This window comes from Gallus gallus, chromosome Z, assembly GCF_016699485.2.
Source record: "Gallus gallus isolate bGalGal1 chromosome Z, bGalGal1.mat.broiler.GRCg7b, whole genome shotgun sequence".
NCBI classification, from domain to species: domain Eukaryota; kingdom Metazoa; phylum Chordata; class Aves; order Galliformes; family Phasianidae; genus Gallus; species Gallus gallus.
In genome coordinates this window covers 58796819-58822146 of record NC_052572.1, presented here as the reverse complement: position 1 = coordinate 58822146, position 25328 = coordinate 58796819, and the positions used below count along the sequence as shown (strand labels likewise).

At 35.0% G+C, this 25328-nt stretch overlaps 1 protein-coding gene across 3 annotated transcripts in view; it reads right to left on the bottom strand.

The window, feature by feature from the left end:
• Positions 1-25328, bottom strand: part of KIAA0825 (uncharacterized protein KIAA0825 homolog) — a 231048-nt gene that overhangs the window by 74262 nt on the left and 131458 nt on the right. Inside the window, exon 20 of one of the 3 annotated variants that reach the window (XM_040655737.2) lies at positions 17098-21286. The exons of the other annotated variants lie outside the window; for them this stretch is intronic. Coding sequence (XP_040511671.2) covers positions 21232-21286 — 55 coding nt within the window. The 3' untranslated portion in view covers positions 17098-21231. Of the gene's footprint in view, positions 1-17097; positions 21287-25328 lie in introns of those variants that run through there. 3 annotated transcript variants of the gene reach the window in all.

The window sequence follows — 25328 nt, the reverse complement described above, 5'->3', positions numbered from 1 at the left end:
CAAGAGCACAGTACTGTGATATTCAGCTCTTACAGTATCCCTTCACACAGATTCCATTGAAAAGTGAAAGCATCACGGAGAGCAGCATGAAAAGTCTGGCTGACAGGTGTTCAGTGATTAAATATCTCCAGCTGGAAAGTCCACAGGATCCTGAGCTAACATGTGCTAGGAGAGACAAATGACTGCCTTTACTGTAGATTAATTTATAAAGCATGTTTTGTTTACACTAGAAGTTCTTTGTGGGCAAGCATATTTTCAAATTTGGATTGCAGTCTAGAGAATATTTACGGGTGGCACTGGTAGAGCACTCTGCTCTTTCTAAACAGCAAGAGAAACGACCTTTCATGGGCCTGGGCATGACAAGGTAGTGGAAAATATTTTGTTCTTGCCTAGCCCTCCCAGAGAATAAGAAAAAGTCTGTAAAAACCATAATCTGCTTGCTCTGGCTCTTCAAAACCCCACAGAGGAATGGTGCTACTCACTACTCATAGCTGCTACTACTAATAGGATCTGGGGGAGCTGCTAAATCACTGGGGAAGCAAGGTAGCAGCTACCTCTTTGAGAGCTTCCAGCCAAGGCTGAGTGATAAACCAAACCAAACTCAGATGTTTGGTTAAACAATCAAGTATACTTTGCAGTACATTAGCACATATGTCCCATATTTCTCTTATTATCACAAATATTTTTTCCCTCACAGAATTAAGTTAAAATACACAGCACTTGGAGAGCCACAGATGGCTCCCAGAATAAAGTCAGTTACATTTGGTCATGAGGGCAACCCAGCAAGCTTCAGAACCTGTGTCATAATGCTGAACCTCACAGAGGTTAAGCTGCAGTTAGTTTATTAGAAAATCTACCACAGCTTTCAATCACTGGAAAGGGGTACTGCCAGAGACAAGGTACTGTAGGATGCACATCAGATCTTGTCCAGCAAAGCAGCTCCTGTGTCTGCAGGGCCAGACAGCTTTTCCTATGTTTTACCATGCACTTTCAGCCAACAGGTGGAGAAACCTGATTTTACCTTAGCCCGAAAATGTGTGACTCTCTCTCTAAAGTGAAAACCACACAGCACCAAAGCATTTCACAGAATTTTATTGGACTTTCTCAATTAGTGTACATTAACTGTTGTACCTCCTTTAATGGATGCTACTAGGTGATGCTGTAATAGCAAATATTTATACTGGATTTGTTAGATACATAGAGATATATAGATATATAGATATAGATATATGTTGATAAGCCTGTCTCTCATATGAGTGATGAAAAGAATGTTTTGCTTTAATTTTTTTCCAGCTCACGGGGAATGCAGTTTCTCAGTTGAAACCTTGCTTGGCCGAAAACTGAAGAACATACCATTTGCATTCTGATATATCAGAGGGATTTCTGATGTGGAAAAGACAGAAAATATAAGGATATCAATTTAATTTTAAACTTTTCCTTTGAGATTCCTTCAGTTACAGTTGATGGATTTCTCAAGACCTTTCAGCTCTGTTCTTAAGCTAATCAAATGTAAACCTTGTACTTTGTTCATCAACTGAACAAAACATTTAATTATACCTATCTGAGGACAGAACAGTTAATTTGAGGGTAATTAAATACATCTATACAGCTATGGATTCATGGTAATCTAGACAAGTAATGGCAATCTAGTTAGATGTACCAGTACTAGTTTTAAACTAGCTTACCTAGAGAGTGATAAGAGCAGTTGCCAGTAGCAAAAGTTTCAGTGCAGCAGAGTCCTTGTAGGATTTAATGTAAATGCACACATAGAAAACTTTTCCCAAAGGTCTGTACCTATAAAGGGTACTGCTTAGCCAGTTAAGGAGTTAACACAATCCCAAACACATACTTGTTTTATTGCTTAAAGTATTTTTAAATGCTTTATGTGCGTAGGAAAAGACACATAGCCTGCACTTTTTTTTACAAAAACATAAAAAATATTGGAGTAGCAAGGGTGACCTCCAGTGTGCAATAAGTTTATACCATTGCATCTTATATGTAACAAAATTCTTCCTTGGCCTATTATTAATTTAGATAATTCTACAAAACCAAACATTTACTTAATCTCTTCAGAACAACATAGAAATTCAATGCATTGTGTTCTGTTTTGAATTGTCATTTTCCATCACTATTTAGAACTTCTCTTCATTACCATGAGCCCTACGCAGTGACTGTATAAACTGAAAAATTAGAAAATTTGCTTCTTCCTATCTAAACCCAGATGATCATAGTCTGAATTTTTCATTTGGAATAAGAGTAATTAAAATTAAAGTACTTATATAGGTTTTCTTTTTTCTTTTTTTCTTTTTTTTTTAGTTGAAGAATACAGGGGCATTATAGGTTCATTATGTAAATGCTACGTACAGAACACCTTGTGTCATAATTTCACTTAATGTGCATTTCATTGCAAACTTTTGAAAACTTGAAAATATCCAGGAATTCAAAGAAGCCAAGAAGCCAAAACTATTATAACTCCTTATATAAAAGATATGCACATGTATTTTAATAAGCTAACCATCTGATACAGTATATAATAAACTCCAAAATAACCTATAATGAATATCAACTATTCATGAAGAAAGTAAAGCTTATGTTCCACAATATAAATTCATTATATAGATGAGTTTTGTCGGATATTTTTTAATGAAATCTTTATCGGTTGGGTGTCTTTAAATGAAATCATAGAAGATATCATCATAATGAATTCAAAAGTAAGAACAGTTTTTACATTCTGTTTTATTTCCCTCATCAGGACACAGCTTACCTTTTGATGATTAATTTTGAAATAGTTTTTCTAATAAACTAGGGAGCATTTTTTAGCTAACTGCAAGCACACAAAAGATCTAATTATGGGTGCCTAGTGGTGCTACTGTCTGTCAACCTAAGTGTCATTCAGGGTCTGTCAGTGTTCCCATTATACATCCCTACTTTCAGAGGGTTATAATGTGAATGTTAAAATTTGCTTCAGGCTGATTCCAGGCATATTGTGCAGAGTATCAGGCTAGAACTGATTTTTTTTTTCCCTTAAAAAATAAATAAATAAAAAATTATAATCATGAAGTTTAGAGATTTTAACCCATACCTACATAAAATGTAAAGAGCTCGTAGGAGCATATACCTTTTCAAATGACAGTACTATAAAAGCAGCTTATTGTTTTAGAAACTTGAATGCTGCATACTGATTATCCAAATGTATAAGAAAGACCACCATTGCAGCATTTAAGTCAAATGATTTCATTTGCCTTCCTTATTCAACTAATCACACTATAGACAAAGAACCCAATTTCATGACTGAGGATAGAGGGAGTTGGCCTTATGGTTTCACTGATCAGCAGATTATGTATTTGTGGGTAGGCTTGGAAATAACTCTATATTCTAATTCTTCCCTTGGATTGTTTGCACACTCTCATATAAAGTATCTTTACCTGTGGCTGGTAGTATGTGAACACTACGTATCATTATACTGCTAGAACTATGCTTTATAATATTTATCATAAGAATTTCCATGAGAAAGTCACAAACACTGACGTTCTCTACACTACAAAGAAGTGTGTCATGAATTCAGCATGCCAGTACCAGGGCACAAACTGTCCCACACAAACATCAGATATGCACATTTTTTCCATGGCATACTAAGGCAAGGTTGCTAGCTAGAAGTGCTCACACAAGGTTAGTGCAGATTGGCAAGTACTCTGTGAATCCATCTCTGGGTTTATTGCACGGGAACATGTAGAAGGATGTTAGATCTTAATAATAGTGCAAGGACCACTGATTCAATACACTGAATCAAGATGACGGTGGATTTCAGCAACAGCACGTGACCAAGGGTTTTTTTTCTTTCAGAGGAGGAGAGATTTACTAGTTATCATTAAGAAATTACAAACTCATCTATGTTTACTTTTGTTAAAAGAGATGCTTTTTTAATCCCAGCAAAAATGTTTAAAATAACTAAATACATCTCTAAAGGACAGTGGTTATTTTACACATTCAGAATACCTAATTACAACTGCGACAATCAGCTCTTTGTGGTGAAGAACCCATTTTTTACCTTTCACAAGATATGGGGTTTGAACTTTATGGAGTGTTAGCACGTGATTTAAAATAACAAAATAATCAGAATTTGCATTTATTTAGTAATGTGGCACCAAAGTGTTAGTTATCTGGTAAGGAGTGCAGAGAATGCAAGAAAGCACACTTCTTCCAATTTCCCAAGAAGACAGATACCGCTATTTGACATACAGCTTCTTGCAGCATTTGACACAACAAAATTGCTACATGCCAAAGGAATGGAAACAGGATTTTCCATTATGAATTTAGATTTTAGTTGCTTTATCTGCATTCTACTAGCTTAGTTTAACAGTGGACACACATCTCTTTACAACATGAAATAAAAAGCACTGAACTCAGAATATCACAGACCCTAGCTAAAATCAAGGCCTACTTCAAGTCATGAATTCCCTAAGAACAACAGATTAAGATGAGGATATTTCTATTTAATTGTATGGAAAACATCCAATTCCTTACTGCTTTTTAGTTAAGACATGTGAAAATAAATGAAAATCAAAAAGTCCCTCAAAAACTTAGCTGCAAGAGAAAAAGATGTCTTATAAATAAGTTTAAACTAACTCATTAAATTTGGCCATATTATGAACTGTTGTGTACCAGTATTTACATAATTGCAGCAATTTCTTTTTATCCATTTTTCACAGAAGGAACATTTCTTGATCCTTTTTTCTTTTTCTTTTTTTTTAAATGGGTTTACATCTGTGCATTGATTTCAATGCGGGCTTTGAGCAATCTGCAGGTTTTTTTAAGTGAAGGCCTTCCCCCACTCGCCTTCAGTGTATCAGGAGACCATTTTAATTCACTCACCAAGAAATCCTCAAAGAGACTGGTATGTGTGGTAACATAGGAGCCAATATAGTAGCTATCAGTTTTCATACAGCTTGGCTAGACCTTTACATTACTGCTGCCCCACATTTATTGTTCTTTCATTGCAGCTGTCAGCATTCCCTGACAGCATATTATGGAGTACATGGCTACAAAGTCAGTATCAATCAGGCCACGATCATGCAGATAAAAGTAGCAGACTATTGATAATAGGCCTTAAATCAGATCATCATGGCTTAAGTGTAAGATTCTTAAAAGCTAGCAACCTGGTGGGACTTCCTTCTCACTTCTACCTGCTGCAAAACACAGCAACTTACATAACACCTACGAACTTGCTATGACTGTATGAAAAATAACAATAAACGTAAGTAATAAGCCCCTACCACATTCTGAAAGTCAAGGCAAGAATCAACAGAAATTTTCACTGTATTTAAGTAAAGTGCAGCAGAACTAACACACAATCCCAGCTGCTGCTCTAATGCTCCATTCCCCCCCACTGGTAACAGCACTTTTGTTGTGCTTTGAAACTCTCTTACTTCAAAAGCACTTCAAGTTGATATGGCCATTTAGCAAGAAACACAAGAGAATGTGTGTAGTTTAGCAGCGTTCTTCACCAAACTGAAAGCACCATGTTAAAAACAAAAGGATCTAATTTGTCCTAGACATAAATAATAAAACAAAACAAGAGTCGCATGCAAATTTAGCAACATAAAATTTTAGGTGATAAACAGAATGGAGCCTGGCTTCTTGTTTAGTATTCCTTAGTTATCACCATAATTGCTGCATGTCTGTCATCACTAGGAAAAGAAAAAAGTGTCTCTCTCAGCTGCTCCCCTGCTTGTTTTGTTCACTGTATTCTTGTAAAGTGGGAGAAAATAAGTGTCATTTAATGAATAGTGCTATTCTTTGTCTGACAGCTTCATATCTGTTAGGTGTAGGAGGCCTAGTACTTTCCTTTTCTGATAATGTTTTTGACAGTGTGCTAAATTCCTCCCCCAAAAGGCCGGCATATATATTCTGCTAAAAGGGGCTTCATCTATCCTGAATGGATGCCCTCTTTTAACCCCCTTCAGCTTCTGTTCTTACATTAATTGAGCTGATCAGATTGAGCATATGAATTTGTCTTTGATGTATTCGTATGTTTAGTTGACGCTGCTCGCGCTCTCATTGGCAGCGGGCAGAGCTCTCAGACAAATAGGGCTGTTGCCATAGTAACAAGCAATAGCTAGGGATCTCTTGAAAAATATTTTTATTTCAAAATTCAAACTGGAAAATTCTCACTGGATATGGTTCTCAGTTCTAAACGTGTCATATCTAATGATGAATGCAATTAGGAATCCCACCAGTGTTTTAAATAATAAATTAGGCTAATTTTCTAGGCCTGGCATGATGACATACAAATACTAAAAAGGAATCTCTCTTTTTTTTTTTTTTCCATGACAAAAGACTTATTAATGACTTTTGTTCTTAGGATTTCAAAATTAATTGAATGGTAGAATAGTAATATAGCCTTCACTGTGCTGAAGATGAGAAGCCTAGAGGTAAACTTTTTTTTTTTTTTTTAAATACTTCAAGATGCTCCTATATTTGTCTATTTCATATAAAAACAGGTGAAGAAATCATTCTAAAAATGCTATAGCAGTTGGTAAATCTCAAAGGATAAAAAATGCCCATAGCCATTTTTAATTACTGAGCATGAAAAAAAGAGAGATGTTGAACATAAGTTTAGTAGGCCCTTACAATCTGAGAATGCCAGGATTTTAGTTAGTACTAAAGCCTCCTTGGAAATAGAAGGAAACAATAAAAATACCTAACTGTGAAAAAAGGAAAAGAAAGAGAGAAGGAGAGGAAGGAACGAAGGAAAAGAAAGAGATAAAGAGAGAAAGAGAGGAAGGAAGGAAGGAAGGAAGGAAGGAAGGAAGGAAGGAAGGAAGGAAGGAAGGAAGGAAGGAAGGAAGGAAGGAAGGAAGGAAGGAAGGAAGGAAGGAAGGAAGGAAGGAAGGAAGGAAAGAAAAAGCTGATGAGCAGGTTATGAAGATTTGAAATTAAAATACATATTTTGTATTAGTCTGTCTACTGCTATTTTCCCTGGAAATTAGCCTCCTGACTTTTGCTTTTAAGATACTGCCTGTCAATGTGCAGTAATAGAGTTCCAGGGTACTGCTTCAACATATAATTATACTACATTGAAATCCACTGATATTATCATCTTTTATGCTACTTCCAATTAGAATTGTTCCATCTTGAAGGGTCAATCCCTTATATCTCAGTATTCAGGAAAAAATCAGTTAAATGTTAAAATTTGACAATTCCCTAACAAAGGAGGTTATGTTTTAAGTACTTCACTTGTAATCTACAGCATATCTGCAGTCCTTTCAGGACTGTTTCAGGATCATAAACACACAGAATCACAGTGTGCAGAAGAAAAACTTATGAAACCTTTTCCATTATATTAAATCTATGAGCATTAGGTATGAATTTCTGTTATCAAGATGATATTTATTGGTAACAGAATGCAAGTAAGAGAAAACAGTTCACATATCTTCTGAATTGTCACTCTTTCCTCTTCTGCTTACTTTACACACAAGGGATTTTACACACTTTAAATGTGTACTACAGTGTTAAAATTTTGGCTATCATTCAAATGTAAAAATAAAATAAAATTAAAATAAAAATTCAATAACACTTTGTCATCCAAGAGGAAAACATGGCCTTATTGAAATTTTGTTATTGCCTTTATTAGATTCATGCTTTCTGGGAATGTCTCCCATAAATCAAGGGAAAAAATGTCCCAGGCCACTGTGAAAGTCCAAGGATTAGGGGAATATTTTGCTTTGCCAGTTTGCTGTCTTCCAGTGGTGTAATTACAAAACTAAGCTCAGGATTTGCTTCACACAGTGCTTGTTCAATTCTTAAAGACAGACTCCTAATACAGTTTTTTTTTGTTTGTTTGTTTGTTTCTTTTTTTTTAATGGTCTTAAAAAGGACAAATGACACTGTAAATCATTTTGTTTCAAAATTAATACAACAGTGCTTGTTTGAGAGGTTTCTAGCATTGTATTTTTTATAATACTGAACTTTATCAATTTTACTTCTACACATCAAGCAGCATGAGGCAATAGCTAGCACAGCTACCTTTCCATGCATAACTTATGAGAGAGATTCCAATATGACAACCAATTTCTAGTCAATGTAAACGTTAATAATAGTTAACAATGAGCCAGAGAAAATCTAATCAATTTTTTTTTTTCATTAGAAAGGTTTATCAAATTGCAGGGAATATCCATCTGATTGGATAATGATCAGAGCTATCAGTGGGGCTAGAGACAGTCTTGATAACGACCAGAGAGGTGTGTGGACAAGCAAGACCTTCTCGTAAAAAGTACAGGTGAACACATCCCGTCAAGTACTGTAAATGGGTTCACATCCCCCCAGACCTTATTACAAACACCATCAGAGCCCTCAGCAGTCTAATTTTCGAATCAGTTAAATTTATCTTCTCATGGTACAGAAATCAGCAGTAATATTATTAACACATCTGAATAGGAAAAAAGGTAATATTTTATTTTATGAATATGTAGACTGTATATGCATTTTGTAAGTCTGAATCACATACTCATCCTTTACAAGAAAATGAATCTCTCAATAGGAGGAAGAAATACCTTAGAGCAATGAAAAGAACTGTTCAAAAATATACTGTGATAACTCTTAACAGCAGTAGTTCATTATACTTGAAAGGCATTTCAAACAGAATAGAATAGCAGAGACTGTAGCAATAGAAATCTATGTGTAGCCTATCTATCTATGCATTTAAGGATTACGTAGATGCTTAATTAAGACCAAACATATTTATGTTTTAGTTTAGCAGACACAAAAATATTTAAATAATAATAAAAGTAAAAATAAAGACAGCATTTATGAAACACAGGATGGGATGCTTTGAAAACTGTTTTCATGCAGTGGATAGATGGAGAAATTCAGATCTTTAGTTAGCATAACATAATAGGACATGTGGTGACAATTCTGTTTTCTGGACTCAATTTCTATAATTTCATATTGGTGATTTGTTTTAAATCAGTTCCATCTTGAAACGTCAAACTGAAGAAATTCTATGACTATTAAAAATAGTAGAAGATTATTACTGTTGTAAGAACTGTGAACTATTCATCATGAAATACAACTCTGTAATTAACATAAAAGCATGGCAATTTACTTCTTTCCAAAATGATTTTGTGAAGATTTGAATGTATTTTAAGAATTGTTATAACTTTTGCCTTCAACAGTATCTTATAGTAACACTACAGCCTAGCCAATTTTCAGAAAAATCATCTAATCCAAAAATTAGTGGATTTAGTGAGGTAGAACTGGGACAAGAGCTGGGGTGATGATATGGTTACAGTGAAATAAAACATCCATTCAGTATTAAAACGAAACCCAACCCATATTCACAAGTATTATCAAAACAAATGGAAAGAATCTCCCTTTACAAAAATGATAACTGGAGAACTTATATTCAAACTTGAATTACTTGCACCTAAAAAACTTCTTAGAATTCATCCAGGTAGGGAAGAAATTAAATAACAACGAATGCAATTTGCTGACAACACGTCAGCAAATTGCCGTCCTATTTAAAGCCTTATCTAGCAGGGCAGGTTTTAGAATGGAAAAATAAGAGTTCAGTGGGTTAGGCAGAATATTATACAAAGATGACGTTATTTCAACAAGTCAGTGATTTCTACCAATATATTATGAAAATAAATAAATAAATAAATAGACATCATATTAAAAAGACTCTGGATTATAATATTCATTAAAAGACCACAGAACTACTGGAGATAAGATCCTTAGATGATTAGCCTGTTAGATACTAATCTATGTAGAATAGCATTGTTTATTCCTGGACAAATATATATTCAGTAATAATGTTTTGAAGTAGAAAAAAAAATATCAAAGCCATCAAAAGTACATTCTAGACTTGCTTAATCCACATTTGAACTTGAACCTTGTTGATCATTCTTAGAGTAGTTAAAAGTATACTGAAACGATGATACAGGAGGGACAAGAATTACAGAAAAATCTCAGAATGAAAAATATATTTAATTGCATTGTACTGTCTGTTCAGTGCAATTATATCTTCACACAGATTACCTAAAACTATCCTTTCTTTGGAGACCTTTCTAAAATTTTCAGGGTAAAAAAAATTGCTATAAGCCAGACAACACAGTTTTCTTAAACTCTGGGATAAGGTTGAGATACCCAGTTCAGCAAAGCGTTTATGCATGTGATTAAGTGCACAAAAGTTACATGCTCGAACTTTAATCCAGAAAATATATTAACTTGACACAACATAATTAAATACATGCGTTGGGTTAACCATCTGCTTAGCAGCTTTCTGAAATTGTTGTCTTACTGAAATCCTCAGCACAGGGGTAACTAAGTTTTTCATTACTATTTCTTAAACTTTTATTTATTTTTAATGTGAATTCATAGAAATTGCAAGGTAACATTTCAAAATGTTACTCTATAAATAAGTCAAGATCCTGACAATAATTTAAAAACTCATATATATGAGTATAACAAATATATATTCTTATCTGCATCAAACATTTACTTTCTTGAAAGTATTTAAAACCAATGGGAATTTTCTTTCTGGTAGACTTCGCAACCACCTCTGTAGTGTATAGCCACACTTTGCACTCCAGCTGTAGCAGTAAAATTACTGAAACTGTAATTCTCTTAATATTTAAATAATATATTAAAATTTAATTTTCAGCACCTGGAAGAATCTGTTTGTGTGCCAGCAAATGAGGTAGTTGGGCCTGGAGCTCCTATACATATGGGACTCAAAAACAACCTATCACAAATAATTACTAAGCTAGAGCAGCTGTACTCACCACACTAGTCATTTAAAAATCAGGTCAAAGTTGCCTCAATTCTTTTTCCATTTTCAAAGACTTCTACAAATAATTTCTATAGCCTCTTTGCTTCTTTACATGTTAAAATTATTTTCATTATTAATAACTATGATGAAAACATTGGATGCTTTAGCTTTCCAGACATTTTAGATATTAAACAGATGCAGGTTTTTGAGATATTGTAAAAATATGCAACATTTATTTTCCAGTAAATCTTTCAAATTTGTAATAAGGCTATGAGCAAATACTGTAATATGAAAATGTATTTACTCATATGTAACACACATGCCGTGCATGCATATACATGATACTACAATTCACAACATACATATATAAACTATACATACATATGGATTATTATTTTTTAAACAAAATATGTCATCTGGCTTGCGAACAAAAGATGGCTTATAGGCTTTCATTTATTTTCATGTTGGCAGTTTTCAGGTGGAAAATAAGTATTTCTTTTAAAAGCATTTTCCAAATTATGTGCTTTCAGATATACTTCATTTTCAGCTGCTTTCAAGATGTTTTCTAGCAACTACTACCAAATTTACAGTCATTCATGAAGTAAAGGCCTATGTGCCATCTTTTTTAAAAAATCTCATATCTTTTCAGAATTTTTTAAAGAATAATATGAGATCACATTTTTCAACACTTCCACAGCATTCACAATGTTTGCACTGAATATGATTTTTAAAAGTTAAAAAAAAAAAATCAGATAAAAGTCTTTCTATTCATAATTTTAAAATATTCTAACCTGCATTCCTATACATAGAAATAAAAAGACCCATAATGAAAAACATATATTTTATAATGACACACAGAGAAATAAAACACATTAAACTTCAGGGGGAGAGAACCAACCATTTATACACTATTACCTTCAATCACTTGAATGCAAGTCATTCATACCACCACTATTGCTAACAAGGCATCCAATTTACTAAACAATGAATATTGAAATTACGTTTAAAAGGTACAAATGACTGTCCAAAGAATGACACTGAAAAATATTAAGTAACAGCTCTACCTCAAGATAAGCCTCACAATTAAAGAGTTTTAATGAAGAGAGCCTTCAAAGGCTAAATCAGGAGGCATTGATTAGATTGCCTCTAACTTTGTGTTTTGACACCTTCGTCTTTCATGGCATTATATTGTCTCTGTGCATCTTACAAAGGAAGCATTTTACTAAGCCCACACATGAACAGGAGACAGCAGTGCTTATAAAAGAGACTGTCAAGGGTGTGAGCCAAAATGGGTCTCATTTGGATTTCAAGTGAAGAAAACTCCTAATGCATTTCATTACAATGTATGTGAGCCTCTGAAAAGAACGATGGATTGGGATTCTCATCCCTATTAATTTATTGAAATGGATTCAGATTTTTTCTTGTATATCAAGAGAGACCGTGTGTTTCAAGCAAGGTAACAATATTATAGCACCAAATAACCAAATATGCTATGATGCAGTATGTCTTTCTGCAAGATAAAGAGGATGCAATTTTCTTGATAATTGGGATTTGAGTTCAGAAATAAACCCTACAATAGTGTGGCAACAAATAAATATTCTTTGTTACTATCGGGTTTAAAGATATGATCAGGAAACTATGAAACACAGGGACAGATTCAGTCTTTGTTACCACAGCAGGTTTTTACCATTTGAAAACCCATGCCCCTCACCACACTGTCATTCAAATACTGACTTTTTATTTCATTCAAGAGTTGCTTGTATGATGTAATTAGGATAACACCTATATATAAGTCAAATTTTATTAAAAGATAGCAGAACAGGACCAAAAAAAGTAAATACATTTCAAAAAAAAAAAAAATGTAATGCATTCCAGAGTAATTTAGCTCTACAGAGATGCCACAGCTATCATATCATCAGCTATCTTATTCATAGTAAGAAAGTTTATATAAACACTTTTTTGTCTTTATCCCCATTGAACTTTGATAATAAAACCTATAACCTACTGTTCAAAAACTGAAAATTCAAATTTAACACAAAGGATAGGATACAAATTCTTTATGCTAAATAATTTTACTAATATAACAGTATTAAAAATAAGACATATGTTCTCATTGTTTTTAACACCATTAACCTTTAGAAATGATTGATTGTGCTACACCAATAACATTCGGTGAGTTCAAAGCTCATCTATTTTTTATGGAAATCTTACAACCTGCTAGTTAAATTAAAGGTTAAATATACATAAAGTCTTAGAACAAAACACAAAGTATTCCATATGTGGGTAACTCATAAGCATAGTACACAAACAGACACATAAAAAAACCTATGTGGCCAAAAAAACCCTCAGTTATGCAATGATTTCAGAGTTAAAGAATTTAATGTATGTGGAATATTATGCAACTGTGTCCTTCCTATTAAGTTAAGAACTCTACTGATAACACAGTTATACAAACAAAGGTCAAAGAAATCATAATTAGCGACAAAGGTGTGCTTGCTTCCACACATTAATTCTCAACAAGCCAGATGAAAGTCCAGGGCCTACTTAACCTATTTAATGACAATTAGGCATGTATGTATATGACTAACCGTATTACTATTTGTTTTAATATGTAAAACGTGGGGAAGGACAAACGTAGGTAGATATATATATATATACATGCACCCAGTGTAAATTCAATTAACATTTTGAACTTCTCCAACATTTGAAAAAATAAAATTTTTATACATTGTGTATTTGACATAGATATACATGTACCTGAGCGACAGAGAAATTATGAAGAATCATATGAAAAAAATCAAATCCAATCATAGTAATAAAGATTGCACATTTCCACATACAACACAAACCCACACAGACACACATTTATTTTATTTTTTAAGAAGAATCATAATTGAATTAGAATGATGCATGTTCCATATTTTATCTTGACAGCTTCTGTATACTCAGGCAGAGCCCATTAAATGCAAACATACAGCAGGTTACTTGTTGAATAATGTATTTCAAGTACTTAAAATTACTAGGGATTTGACTAAGATCTGCACATGAATACATATTTTGGACTTAATTTTTTGCACTGGCATTTCTTCAGATGAATATACTTTAAATTCTACAATGAACTCAGTTAATATTAGGCTTTTCCAGGACATAACAAAGGTAATAACACTACCTTTACAATATAAACTTTATGACATTATGAATAAAACTGACAAGTGTAAAATTTGATCCATAAACTAAGTGATATACTTATGTTAATTTACCTTTTAAAAGATATTATGTGTTGCTCAGTTTTTTTGACAGGGCTTCCATTCATACTGACGACATGTTGAAAAACACTATATTTTCTCTCAATAAGGAAAATCACTTTATCCACTATCATTCTCATTCTGTCTCAATAAAAAATCAATCATCAAATGCTTGTTTCCAAGTTCTACTTGTTAAGCTGCCATTTTATGCGTACTGTTCAACTCAGCTCAAATTCTTTCAAGACTACTTGTTATTCTTTTTAATGTTTTCTGTAGTACCCAACTTTTAAAAGAATAAAGAGAAAATAAAACTTTATACACATATTATAATAGTTTTACATTTAGAAACTTATGATCTGATGATGTTGAGAACTCTCATTTTTAAAGAAAAAAACCTAAATCTTTTTTGTGGTTTTCAAAGTAATAAAGGTCTGATTGATCTCACTCACTAAGGCAATTGCATCGGTTGTCTAAATGGTAGTAACGTCAATGTCAGATATGTAGTTATCTTTTCATCTTGGCCTATTCTCAAATGTAAAAATCAAATGTTTGAAGGACATTTCACTGACCTGTTATGGCCCCTGCAACTCTCAAACACAATACTACTATTCCTCATGTAAGTGCCACATTTTGGATTAAAAAACAGTTCATCAATGATGCCTTTGCGACATCTGGCGGTCCTTATAATACATAAACCTTAGGTTTGTTTCATTGTTGGGTGCTTTCAGTTGTTGTTGGATGATTTTAGTATACTATATTTTTTTCATGTATTTATTTATTTACAAACTTACTAGTATGTAAAACTTTAGTCCAAAAGGCTTTGATACCCCCTAGCGGGGGGACAAAAGCAGTCTAGTCTGCAAAAACACAACGTGGTCCTCCATGAATCCATATGGAGCAAAAGGTCACATAACTTGAGATGCAATGACATCATGACAATAAGACACTTTTGAGACAGAAGCTGGCTCGTTTTGAATATAAAAAGGACACTGATCAAATGCTCCCACACATTTAAAACTACAGAGAAAAAGAAGCATGCGAGGAAGTTGATATAAATGCTTAACATAGGAAAGTTGATGCAGACCTTTGGTTTTCACAATTAAAAGATGCCACTGAGAACTTGACATGTTTACTGCAGAAGATAAAAAAGCTTTATTTTCATGTTATTATTAGATGCTAAGAAAACGTCATTAGGGAAAAAGATACTCAGTTCACAGGGTGCACATTCCCTATAATTTCCTAGCTCTTTTGAAATTAATTCAGTTATACCAAAGCTTGTTCTACATGTTTCAGTCTCATTATTTATCATTTCAATAAACTATGAGAACAGTATTTTAAGCAACAAAAGAATCATCTTCAATTCCTCATCCCTATTCCTAAGTAATTTCATTCCAGTAGGAAAAAAAAAAAAAGATTCCAGTTCCTTTCTTACATTAACGATAGGAATATTTGACATAAATATTATGAGACCATGAGTTCACTAATTTTTAGACCAGTGGGAGGAACTTATATGCTGTTTAAACTCAAATTTTCACTTGCTCTAATTATTAGTATTCCAAAACAACAGAAGATCAAAAGATTAAATGTGCACTCTTAAATGTTTTGTATTATGTTTTTATTGTTGTTGTTGTTTTGCAAGCTGTGGAACTAGTAACACAATATTTTGTATGGGTATGTTTGTCCTAACATGAACAGATATGTAGTTTGTGTTGGTAACATTGAAGAATAATATCTAATAAATTATAGCTGAATCCATGTGAAGAAACCATATTTCAAAACTGTGCTTGGGACTGACTAGATTAATGGATAGGCTAATGGTATCACTCACTGTAAAACTCACTTATTTTACAAAGCAAAAGAGTACTACATCTTCAGAATATCTAGTAGTCCTTCACAGAAGATATTCAATTTTTAATTAAAATGACTGTAGCCTGTATTTTCAGTGTACTTATGTGGAAAAGATCCAGAATAAAACTGTGGGGCAGGCAAACAGCTGTTTGCAGATGACAGATAGGCAACCACAAGACTTGATAGTCAAAAAACTTTCTAAGTAGACTCCTCCAACTCCAGAACTAGATTAATCTAGATTAATATGTTGAAATCAAGTTATTGTATTGAATTCACAGAAACAACTCATTCATTAGATTAAGAATGTTTCAGGATTATGTTTTAGTATGGAATACAAAGACCAAGCATTCCTTAATTGCCATGTAGGAAAATTTTGTCTACAATAGCAAGAACAGAATAAAGTGAAAAAAAGATATTTGGCAAAGTTAGCAATGACAGTAAAAAATGCATGAAAAGGCCATTACAAGTGAAAGAGATCATTCTTAATCACTGTAAATTACGCTATTAAAAAGAAGAAAAACACATGTAAGGTTGGTAGGGACTGTACATTCTGCAGTGTAAAATTCAAGAGTAATATAAAAACAGAACTGAAAAACAAAGCAGACGTTTCTTCATATTCAACAAACACCTATACATACCCAGCAAGGAAAAAAAAAAAAGACACTCTTTTGATATAAAGATATAGTGTGATATCTTTATATGTCTGATATAAAGAACAGCGTAGAATCATAATGGGATGACTCACATTGGTGGGAAGAAGAATACTTGCACATACACAACGTAAAACAAACTGGTTACATTGCAAAGATGAACATATAGTGATAAATATAATAAATTTCACAAATTGTTAAAACTATATAGTCAGACATTCTAGACTTCTAGAATGCACACTACATTCCTAGAGCTTTCATGACAAATCCAGATTTACCAAGAGGGATACTGTATACACAAAACAATAAGATCAGGTAGAAGATAAAATCTTTGAGGATACTATTTAGAATGATTGGAGATATTTTCGTGTAAAAAAGTTGTCGACGGTTTATGGGCTGGTCCGGCCCGGTTCCATGACTAGTGGGGCGGAGGGATTTTTTTTTTGCAAAATCCGCGCCTCAGGAAAAGGGAAACAGGGGACCCCCCCACGAGAAGGAATAATTAAAAAAAAAACCAGCAGCAACAATCTGAGGAAAAACAAACTAATTTACTAAATATAGTATCGGAATGCATTTTAACACACTATAATACAATATAATTCAATATAATTGTTAATAAAATCAAATATAATTGAGAGAAGGATTGTCTGAGAGCTAAAGGCCTTACACTAATACTGAAGCCTTGCGTGCAGTTGGGAGCAGCAGCGATACGATCTGAAAGCGAGCACGACGAGACGAGAAGAAAGGGAAGGACTCAGATCAGGTGACCTACAGGCCTTATATCTGTTCCCCTGAGCAGGAATGATAACAGTGCTCGAACAGCCTTCTGGGGAACGTAGTTCTTCTTCTCTTGCAGACAAGTACCCAGAACTAGAGCATTTGCTCTTTAACTCCCAGTGCAATGCATGATGTTTTGATGTGGAATGCCAATAACCAAAAATCATAAAACCATGACAAAAGTCCAATAACATAGTGGTAAAAGTTTGCAAATTAAATGTCAAGTGGTTATTTTGTGGAAGAATCAGTTGAACAGCAAATGAAAGTTGCTGTTAATCTAGTTGAATTATAAACAACATGCTTAAATAAAAATACAAGCATGAAAGAACCAAGCAATGGCGATTGCATTACCATGCAATCATATACACTGCAAGAGGAAAAAATACATCACTTTCAGATCGGTAGATGAAACATGGTAGATACCATCAAAAGCCTATAGTGCCAGAAGACATAAGGGTCTGTGTGGCTAGGAAGCAGCCTTGCTCAAAGGATTTGGAGATCTTGGAGGATAACAAGCTGAACATGAGTCAGCTGTATGTTGCTTAAATAAGAAAGGCAAATTAGACCCTGGGCTGCATCTACAGGGGCATTACTAACAGAGATACAAGATACAATCACTCCTTTACTTGGTGCTTGTCAAGTCACTCCTGTAGCACTATTCTTAGTTTTGCTCTCCAGAATTAAAAAAATTAAAAAAAGTGGTCAGGGTGGACAGACTGCAGTGCCGACAAAGATGATCAAGGGCCTAGAGAATCAGCCTGATGAAGAAGGATTGAAGGAGTTAGGACTTTTCACCTTGGAGAAGAGAAGGCTCAGAGGAGCCTCACCTCATCACAGTATTCCTGTACTTACAGGACATCTGCAAAGAGGATGAAGGTTCTCTATTCATGCTAGCCACATGGAGAAGACAACAGGCAACCGACAGGAGTTATATGAGAAGAGGTTTTGTTTTAATGTAAGAAAGAAATTTTTAACAGTGAAAATAATCACCTACTTGAACAACTTCACCAGGGACTTGGTCAAATCCCTATCACTTTCAAAATGCAGGTTTACAAAATGCAATTAGGCAGTGTGATAGACGGTTTGACTTAGGCTCTTAGGCTCAGCCTTTCCAATGAAAGGCTGGACCTGATGATCTTTAAGGTGCCTTCCACTCTGGATTTTTCTGTTATTCTAAGACCTTGGACTGATAATCTAAAAAAGGGAATACACATGAGTTTCTGAGAAGTTAAACTCCAAAATTTAAAATTTCAGTGTCTGATAAAATCATGAAGAAGATCATTCTGGGAGTTATTGAAAAGCACTAGAAAGACACCATGGTCATTGATCGTTGCCAACTCACATTCAACAAGGGCAAGTGCTAGGTACTATATCTGAATTGAAGCCCTGCACAGGATGACTCGGGGGCTCTGGTGAAAGAAAAGCTGGAAAATTTAGCAAGAGCAAGTATCAGATTCTTCACATGGAATAGAGCAATCCTGCATACCTTTTCAGACAGCGGGGTGAGAGGCTGAAGAGCAGCCTTGAGGAGGGCTGTCCCCTCTGCTCTGCAATGTGCAGCCTCACTTCCAGCACTGTGTGCAGGTTGCACGCCACAATGTAAGAAGGGCATAAAGTTATTAGATAGTGAAGGGTTTACAGGGCAAGCTGTGTGAGGAGCGGCTGAGGTCCCAGGGTTTGCTCAGCACAGAGCAGAGGAACTGACGGGAGCCCTCATGGCGGCAGCAGCTCCTCACAGGGAGTGGAGGGCAGCGCTGAGCTCTGCTCTGTGTGACAGCCACAGGGCCCGAGAGAACGGCATGGAGCTGTGTCAGGGGAGGGGCAGCTGGGGGTCAGGGAAAAGGGTCTGCACTAGAGGGCGGTGGGCATGGAACGGGCTGCACAGGGCAGTGGGCACAGCCCCTGTGCTGGAGTTCAAGGAGTGTCTGGCCACCACTCTCAGACACAGGGTTTGGGTGGTGGTGTGTGGAACTGGGAGTTGGACTCCATGACCCCTATGGCTCCTTTCCAACTTGTGATACTACATGGTTCTTTTTTTCTAGTTTAAAATAATTTGTAAGGACATACAGAATATTATGCTCTATATCTTTTTAACTAAGAAATTATTTTTTTAAATAGGGCTTGAAAACCGCTTGCAAAAATAATTAAGTTGATGACATTTATGAATTTTATGAATTTATGAAATTTATGAAATTTGCCCTGGTCAGGCTTTACCTGGAATACTGTATCCAGTTCTGGGCTCCCCAGTACAAAAAACGCAGACATCTCCTGGAAAGAGTCCAGTGGATGGCCACAAAGATGATAAAGGGCCTGTAGCATCTCCCCTATTAGAAAAGTGTGGGTAACCTGAGTCATTCAGCCTTTAGAAAAGAAGACTCAGAGGGGATCTGAACAAAATCTATAAAAATCAAAGGTGGGTTTCGGGGGCAAAGGGATGAGAACAGATTGTTTTCAGTGGTGCGTGGTGATAGGACAAGGGGAAATGGACACAAACTGAAACATAGAAAGTTCTGCACAAATGTGCATAAGAACTCCTTCACAATAAGGGTGACGGAGAGCAGGAACAGGCTGCCCATGGAGGTTGTCGAGTCTCCTCCTCCGGAGATGTTCAAGACCCGCCTGGATGCCTACCTGCACAAACTGGTCTAGGGAGCCTGCTTTGGCAGGGGGGTTGGACTCAATGATCTCTAGAGGTCCCTTCCAGCCCCTAGAATTCTGTGGATCTGTGATTCTGTGAAAGATTTAAAAGATCATGCAATAAGCAGATCAATAAAGTAAACAACAATTTGATACTATTTATATTAGAGTAACGTTATTGCACTACTGTAAAATAAATAAAAGCACAATCTTGAGGGAACAAGTACCTCATAATCTGTTACTTTAATAATAATGCTTAACAAAAATTAGATATGAAACTATGAAAACTTTGTGACACTAAGCTTATTCTAGGCTCACCACCTTTCCTGGCTGATGAGAAACAGGAGTAGGTACTGTTAGCCAGGTGATTGTCTCTTGCTCAGAACGTTATGGCCTGAAGCTGGTTAACTGGGTTTGGTTAGTATCAAGGGCGTAATACTGGAAAATGATCTTTGAGCCAAATTTCAAAATAACTGAACATCATACAGTTTGAAGCTTACATAGAAGAACCTCCTTATGACACACAGAGAACAAGTGCGTGCCCAGGAAATTAACGCTCCCTCACCTCTATTCAGTACTTGAGACACTGTTAAGATGTATGCAAATATTGGCAAAAGTGAATAGAACTTTTCTTTATAAGTCTAATACTTTCACTTTTGAGAGTGCATTTAATTTTACAGCCTCTGACAGCAGGTGTAATTACTCTTGTTTTCTGTAGTGGTCGCATGTTTGGGATCCCATAGAATGCAGTTCTGTTATTGCTAATCTTCAGTGCGTGCATGGAAATTTTAAGAGATGGTCAGCAAGATCAGAGATAGATATATGCTGTTAGCACTGGCTATTTTTATTTAAAAGATGTATGATCTTGCATTTTTCATTGTCTTTGCTTAATGTAGATCAATGCTTCAATTAATATTGAGTAGAGATGGGGTTGATCTAAAAAAAAAGAAAAAATAATGAGCCTGACCTTAGCCTAAGTATGACTTATTCTGAATAGGGAAATTATGTCTCTGTGACCACATTTAGGTGTAGTGGAAAAAGCAAATTGGTGAATTTCAGCTCATGGTTACAATCTAAAACACATAAAAAAACGATACCTTAGCAATCATCATTTCACCTAATTAACTGAGTATATGCTTATCAGACATTCTGTGATCACTGGAGCCCCTTGTCCTCTGGATGAGCTTTAGATGCTGACTGTGCTTAATAAACTGGGTCTGGACTATTTTCCCTCTGTGAATTGCAGCATCTTCAGTGCAGCAGAAACATACCAGAGAAGAATAACTTTTCTCACAAACAGGAACTAAAGAGTATCTACCAGATCAGATTGACCTCTGCATGTGGGGCAATCACAGCACCTGAGAGCAAGAGTGCAAAAAAGCATTAAGTAAGATCTTTAAAAGTATGTTTCTATTTTAATGTAATATCATCTTGCATTTGAAATTGTGACTTCTTTCTTTTCAAACACAATATTGATATATATTTATTACCAAAGTCATGTATTTAGCATTCAAATACAGTTCCTGTTTATTACTAAATTCTGAAAATACTGCATCTAGTTTTTTTCATACAACAATCATTTATGAACTATGAGCTATGCAACAGAACAGCCAATTATCTTTATGCATTTTTACTCTAAGGCTAAGTACATTAAATCATTAAATGATATTTCTATAGAACGATCTGACAGTCACTCCATATGAAACAATAAATAGCGTGATACCAAAAATATGAGAGAAATTAAAGAAAAAGAATACTTTTTAAGAGGCACTACTACTTAACATTTTTAAATAATTCTTTTGTACTTGAAAGACAATAAGAAAAATCTTGATTTCTATATACAATTTACCGAAGTTTAACTATATATCATACGGATGCTTTCAGTTTTCCTCCAAATGTGATGTTAAATTGCCCATGTAATTATCCCAAGAGAAATCATTATACTTTTTTATTGCTAACTTCATTAACACTTTAGTGGGAAGAGTTTGGTTGCATTTAAATTCAGCTGTCACAGTCTTCATTAGTACAGTTGAGGACATCATTTCTGTATTATGCACAAGGGTAGCTTTTTTGGAGGAATGTTTAATTACTGTGTTTAAGCAACAACAGAAAGTTAATGTGCAAAATATATAGACAATGATCTACGGTCAAACTTGGAACAAAACAAAATTCTCCGTGTTCTTAACACAAAATTCTTTTTTAAAGTATACTGCCATTAAATAGAAATTACAATTGTTTCTAAAATGAGTAAAATGACAGCAGCATATACTTTAATAAGTTCTGCAGTAACATAGAATAGCACAGTGTTGAGTAATCAAATACAATGTTGCTTCGTAAAATCAGGTATATTGACTGAATGTATATCTTATTGTTCCAGAGTCTGCCTGAATCAGTAATTGTTATGAGCTGTAACTATGCTGGATAAGCCAGCAGGATGTCCTCAGCTAAGAGCTTTTCTTAGCACTCGAGCCAAAACTCCTCTCTCTTTTCAAAGTCCACCACATAAAGAGAGAAGGAGCACCATGCACTGAAGGAGCACTGGTGGTGACCAGCAATTTGAGGACAGGCACTGCTGATGTGCTTACTTCAGGCCCAACTGCCCTCTTTGGGAGCACAGATTCATCTAACTTTTCAGCTATGGCTTTTACTTCACATTGGGAAAATTACTCAGATCAGTGACTTCTTTGTTATGTCTCAAAACAACGTCAAGGCTCTGTGTAAAAATGTGATCACACAGAATGGAATTGGTCTTATGGGGGGAGACTTGACCCGGAATTCTGTTGAATTTATTTGTTGAGTACTAACAAGATGCTATGATCACTGGAACCAGAATAGAAGCTTTTTCCTCCAAAGATGGCTTGCTTTGGATACAAATGGATTGGGTTCAAATGTCTAGTATAGGAACAGCTGGCTGCTCACACCTGGAGCTATGGTCAACCATGGAACAGATGTGTGGCCCAGACAGACCTACTTCACCTGCCATCACGTGTCTTGTTCACAAGAACACAGAAGTTATTTCCCCAAACACAAATGCCAGACCGAGAGGTCAAAAGTCCCTGAAGATGTTCAGGAACTGCGTGGATGTGGCACTGAGGGATGTGGTTAGTGAACATGGTAGGGATGGAGTGGTGGTTTGACTAGATGATCTCAGTGGTTTTTTCCAACATTAATGACTCTATGATTCTATAATATTCAAATGTCTGTTTACAGAGCTTTGTATACACAAAAATATCATTTTTGATACACCGATATTCTAAATCCTTATTACTTCATCAATAAATGCAACACCATTGTTTTCTTGTCTTTGGTGTGCATTATGGTTTTTTTGAGTCAGCAAGCATTACACTTTCTCCAGTTCAATTGATTTAAACTGAATTAGATTAAAATAACTTTGCAACTGGTGATCCAAACATAAAAGTGGAGTATATGGATTGTAAATTAAAATTAAATTTATATATGAAGTTCAAAACTAAGATAGATATACTAGGGAGGGAAACAGAAGTTGGGACTGCTTCTATAGATAAATTTCTAATCCCAGACAAAGGTGGAAGACTTTCACATCCACTTAAAATTGTAAATAAAGATTTTTATTATCCTGAACATCCATATTTGGAAAAAGATGAGAATTTGAGACCAAGGAATTAGCAAATACTATAATCTAAGCAAATTCATACTCATTGCTTTTTGATAGAGTCAAATTAATTTTTATCTATAGGGAGCATTTCAATTTAAGGATAATCTTGGGGAGAAAATGTAATGGGGAGCTGTAAGACCTCTGACTACGCTTCCCTTAATTCCAGGGAATCCACTGAGTTTAAGAACAATGTGGAAAAACTGTAGGGAGATTTCATTCTTTGGATTCTTACGATGTGTTTTTCCCATTTGTGTAGGTGAAAAATCTACTACTAGCTGATCAAAAAATAGCTTCTAATTTATTTCTCTTTAAACATTTGAGGACTTACTCTCTGCTTTGCAGCACTACAGCATAACTTAATATTTGCTTCAGATAACTTGTTGTACTAGAGCAAAAAATTAGAAAGCCATGAAGAAAATGGCCTTGAATTTATATTCAGAAAATTTATGATATAATTTTTACAGTTTTGCACACATTCAGCATGCACAACAATCATATAAACTTAAAACTGCAACCAAAGCTATGTGCTTAAATGAGCTTGTTATATTGAGCAATGATGGAAATGATATCCTGTTTTTGATTTAAAAAGCAACCAGTACTCCTCAGAAAACAACAATGAAACAAAAATTTAAAAGTCAATAATTAAAACATTGCAGAGTTGTGTTCTTCAACTAAAAGGGGAAGAACAAAGTTTAAAAATGTTTATAGATGTGACTAGTTTAACAGTTTCATGTGTTGGATGTGACTTTCACAGTCTGTTGGCAGTCTGCAGGAAAGCCATCACACCTGTGACTAGGTTGTTGATTAATGAGTCTTTCAACTCATCACTACCATCCGAAGAAGGGCCATGGCCTTTCTAAGCTTCACTGGTTTATTCGCCTTCAACTGTCGTCCTACCAAGGTATCTTCCATAAAGAAAATCACACCTGGTTAGGGCTAATGAAAACCTCAATATGTCATTTTCTAGACAAGTCAAAAAGCATGTAAAACTAGACAAAAGATGTATTCAAGCAACATGAATGCAGTTTTGTCATAACCTGTCAATCGAAAACTAACATAAAAAAAGATTTCTTCAATGACATTTCCCAGTGTCAACTATTAGAATGACAATTCTGAATTCCCTCTTTGCTACATGATTCAAGATTTACAATGGCTTCCCACACCTTGCTTAATTTTGTTGTTAGATCCCATCAAGAAGTTTACAAGGGAAAAAAAAAAAGCAATGACAACAATAAACAATTTTTCTGGGCAGATTATCAGCAACGTTATTTATGGGCAACATGTTACTTCAGAAAGTCTGAGATCAGATTGCTTATGAAGGCTTTAAGCTGCCTGCACAAGTCACTGTGCTTATTAATGAAAGGACCTGTGAAACTACCCAAATTTTTCCATGTCTTCAAAACTGTGTCATGAACATAAAGCTTTCAGAGGTAGTTTAATTTTGGATGCAAGAGGCAATTAGGTCTTCAGGACTTATCATCCTTTCTTAAGGAGTTTGTTGCTTAATTGGGGTGAGCCAGACAGAACAGTGGAAGTACATCCAGCAAGGGCATGTGTGAAAGCTAGTATAACATTCTTGGAAAGAGAAGATAGAAAGGGAGAAGAAGATAGAAGATAGAAAGGGAGGAGTTATAGTTGCTAAGATCTGTCATCTGCACACTAGCACCCTACCAGTCCTTGCTACTTGCTTTGTTGTATGGGCAGCAAATGTCTCAAGGTCAAGACAAGTCGTTCCCCATCTCTTTCAGAGAATAGCCAATCAATTC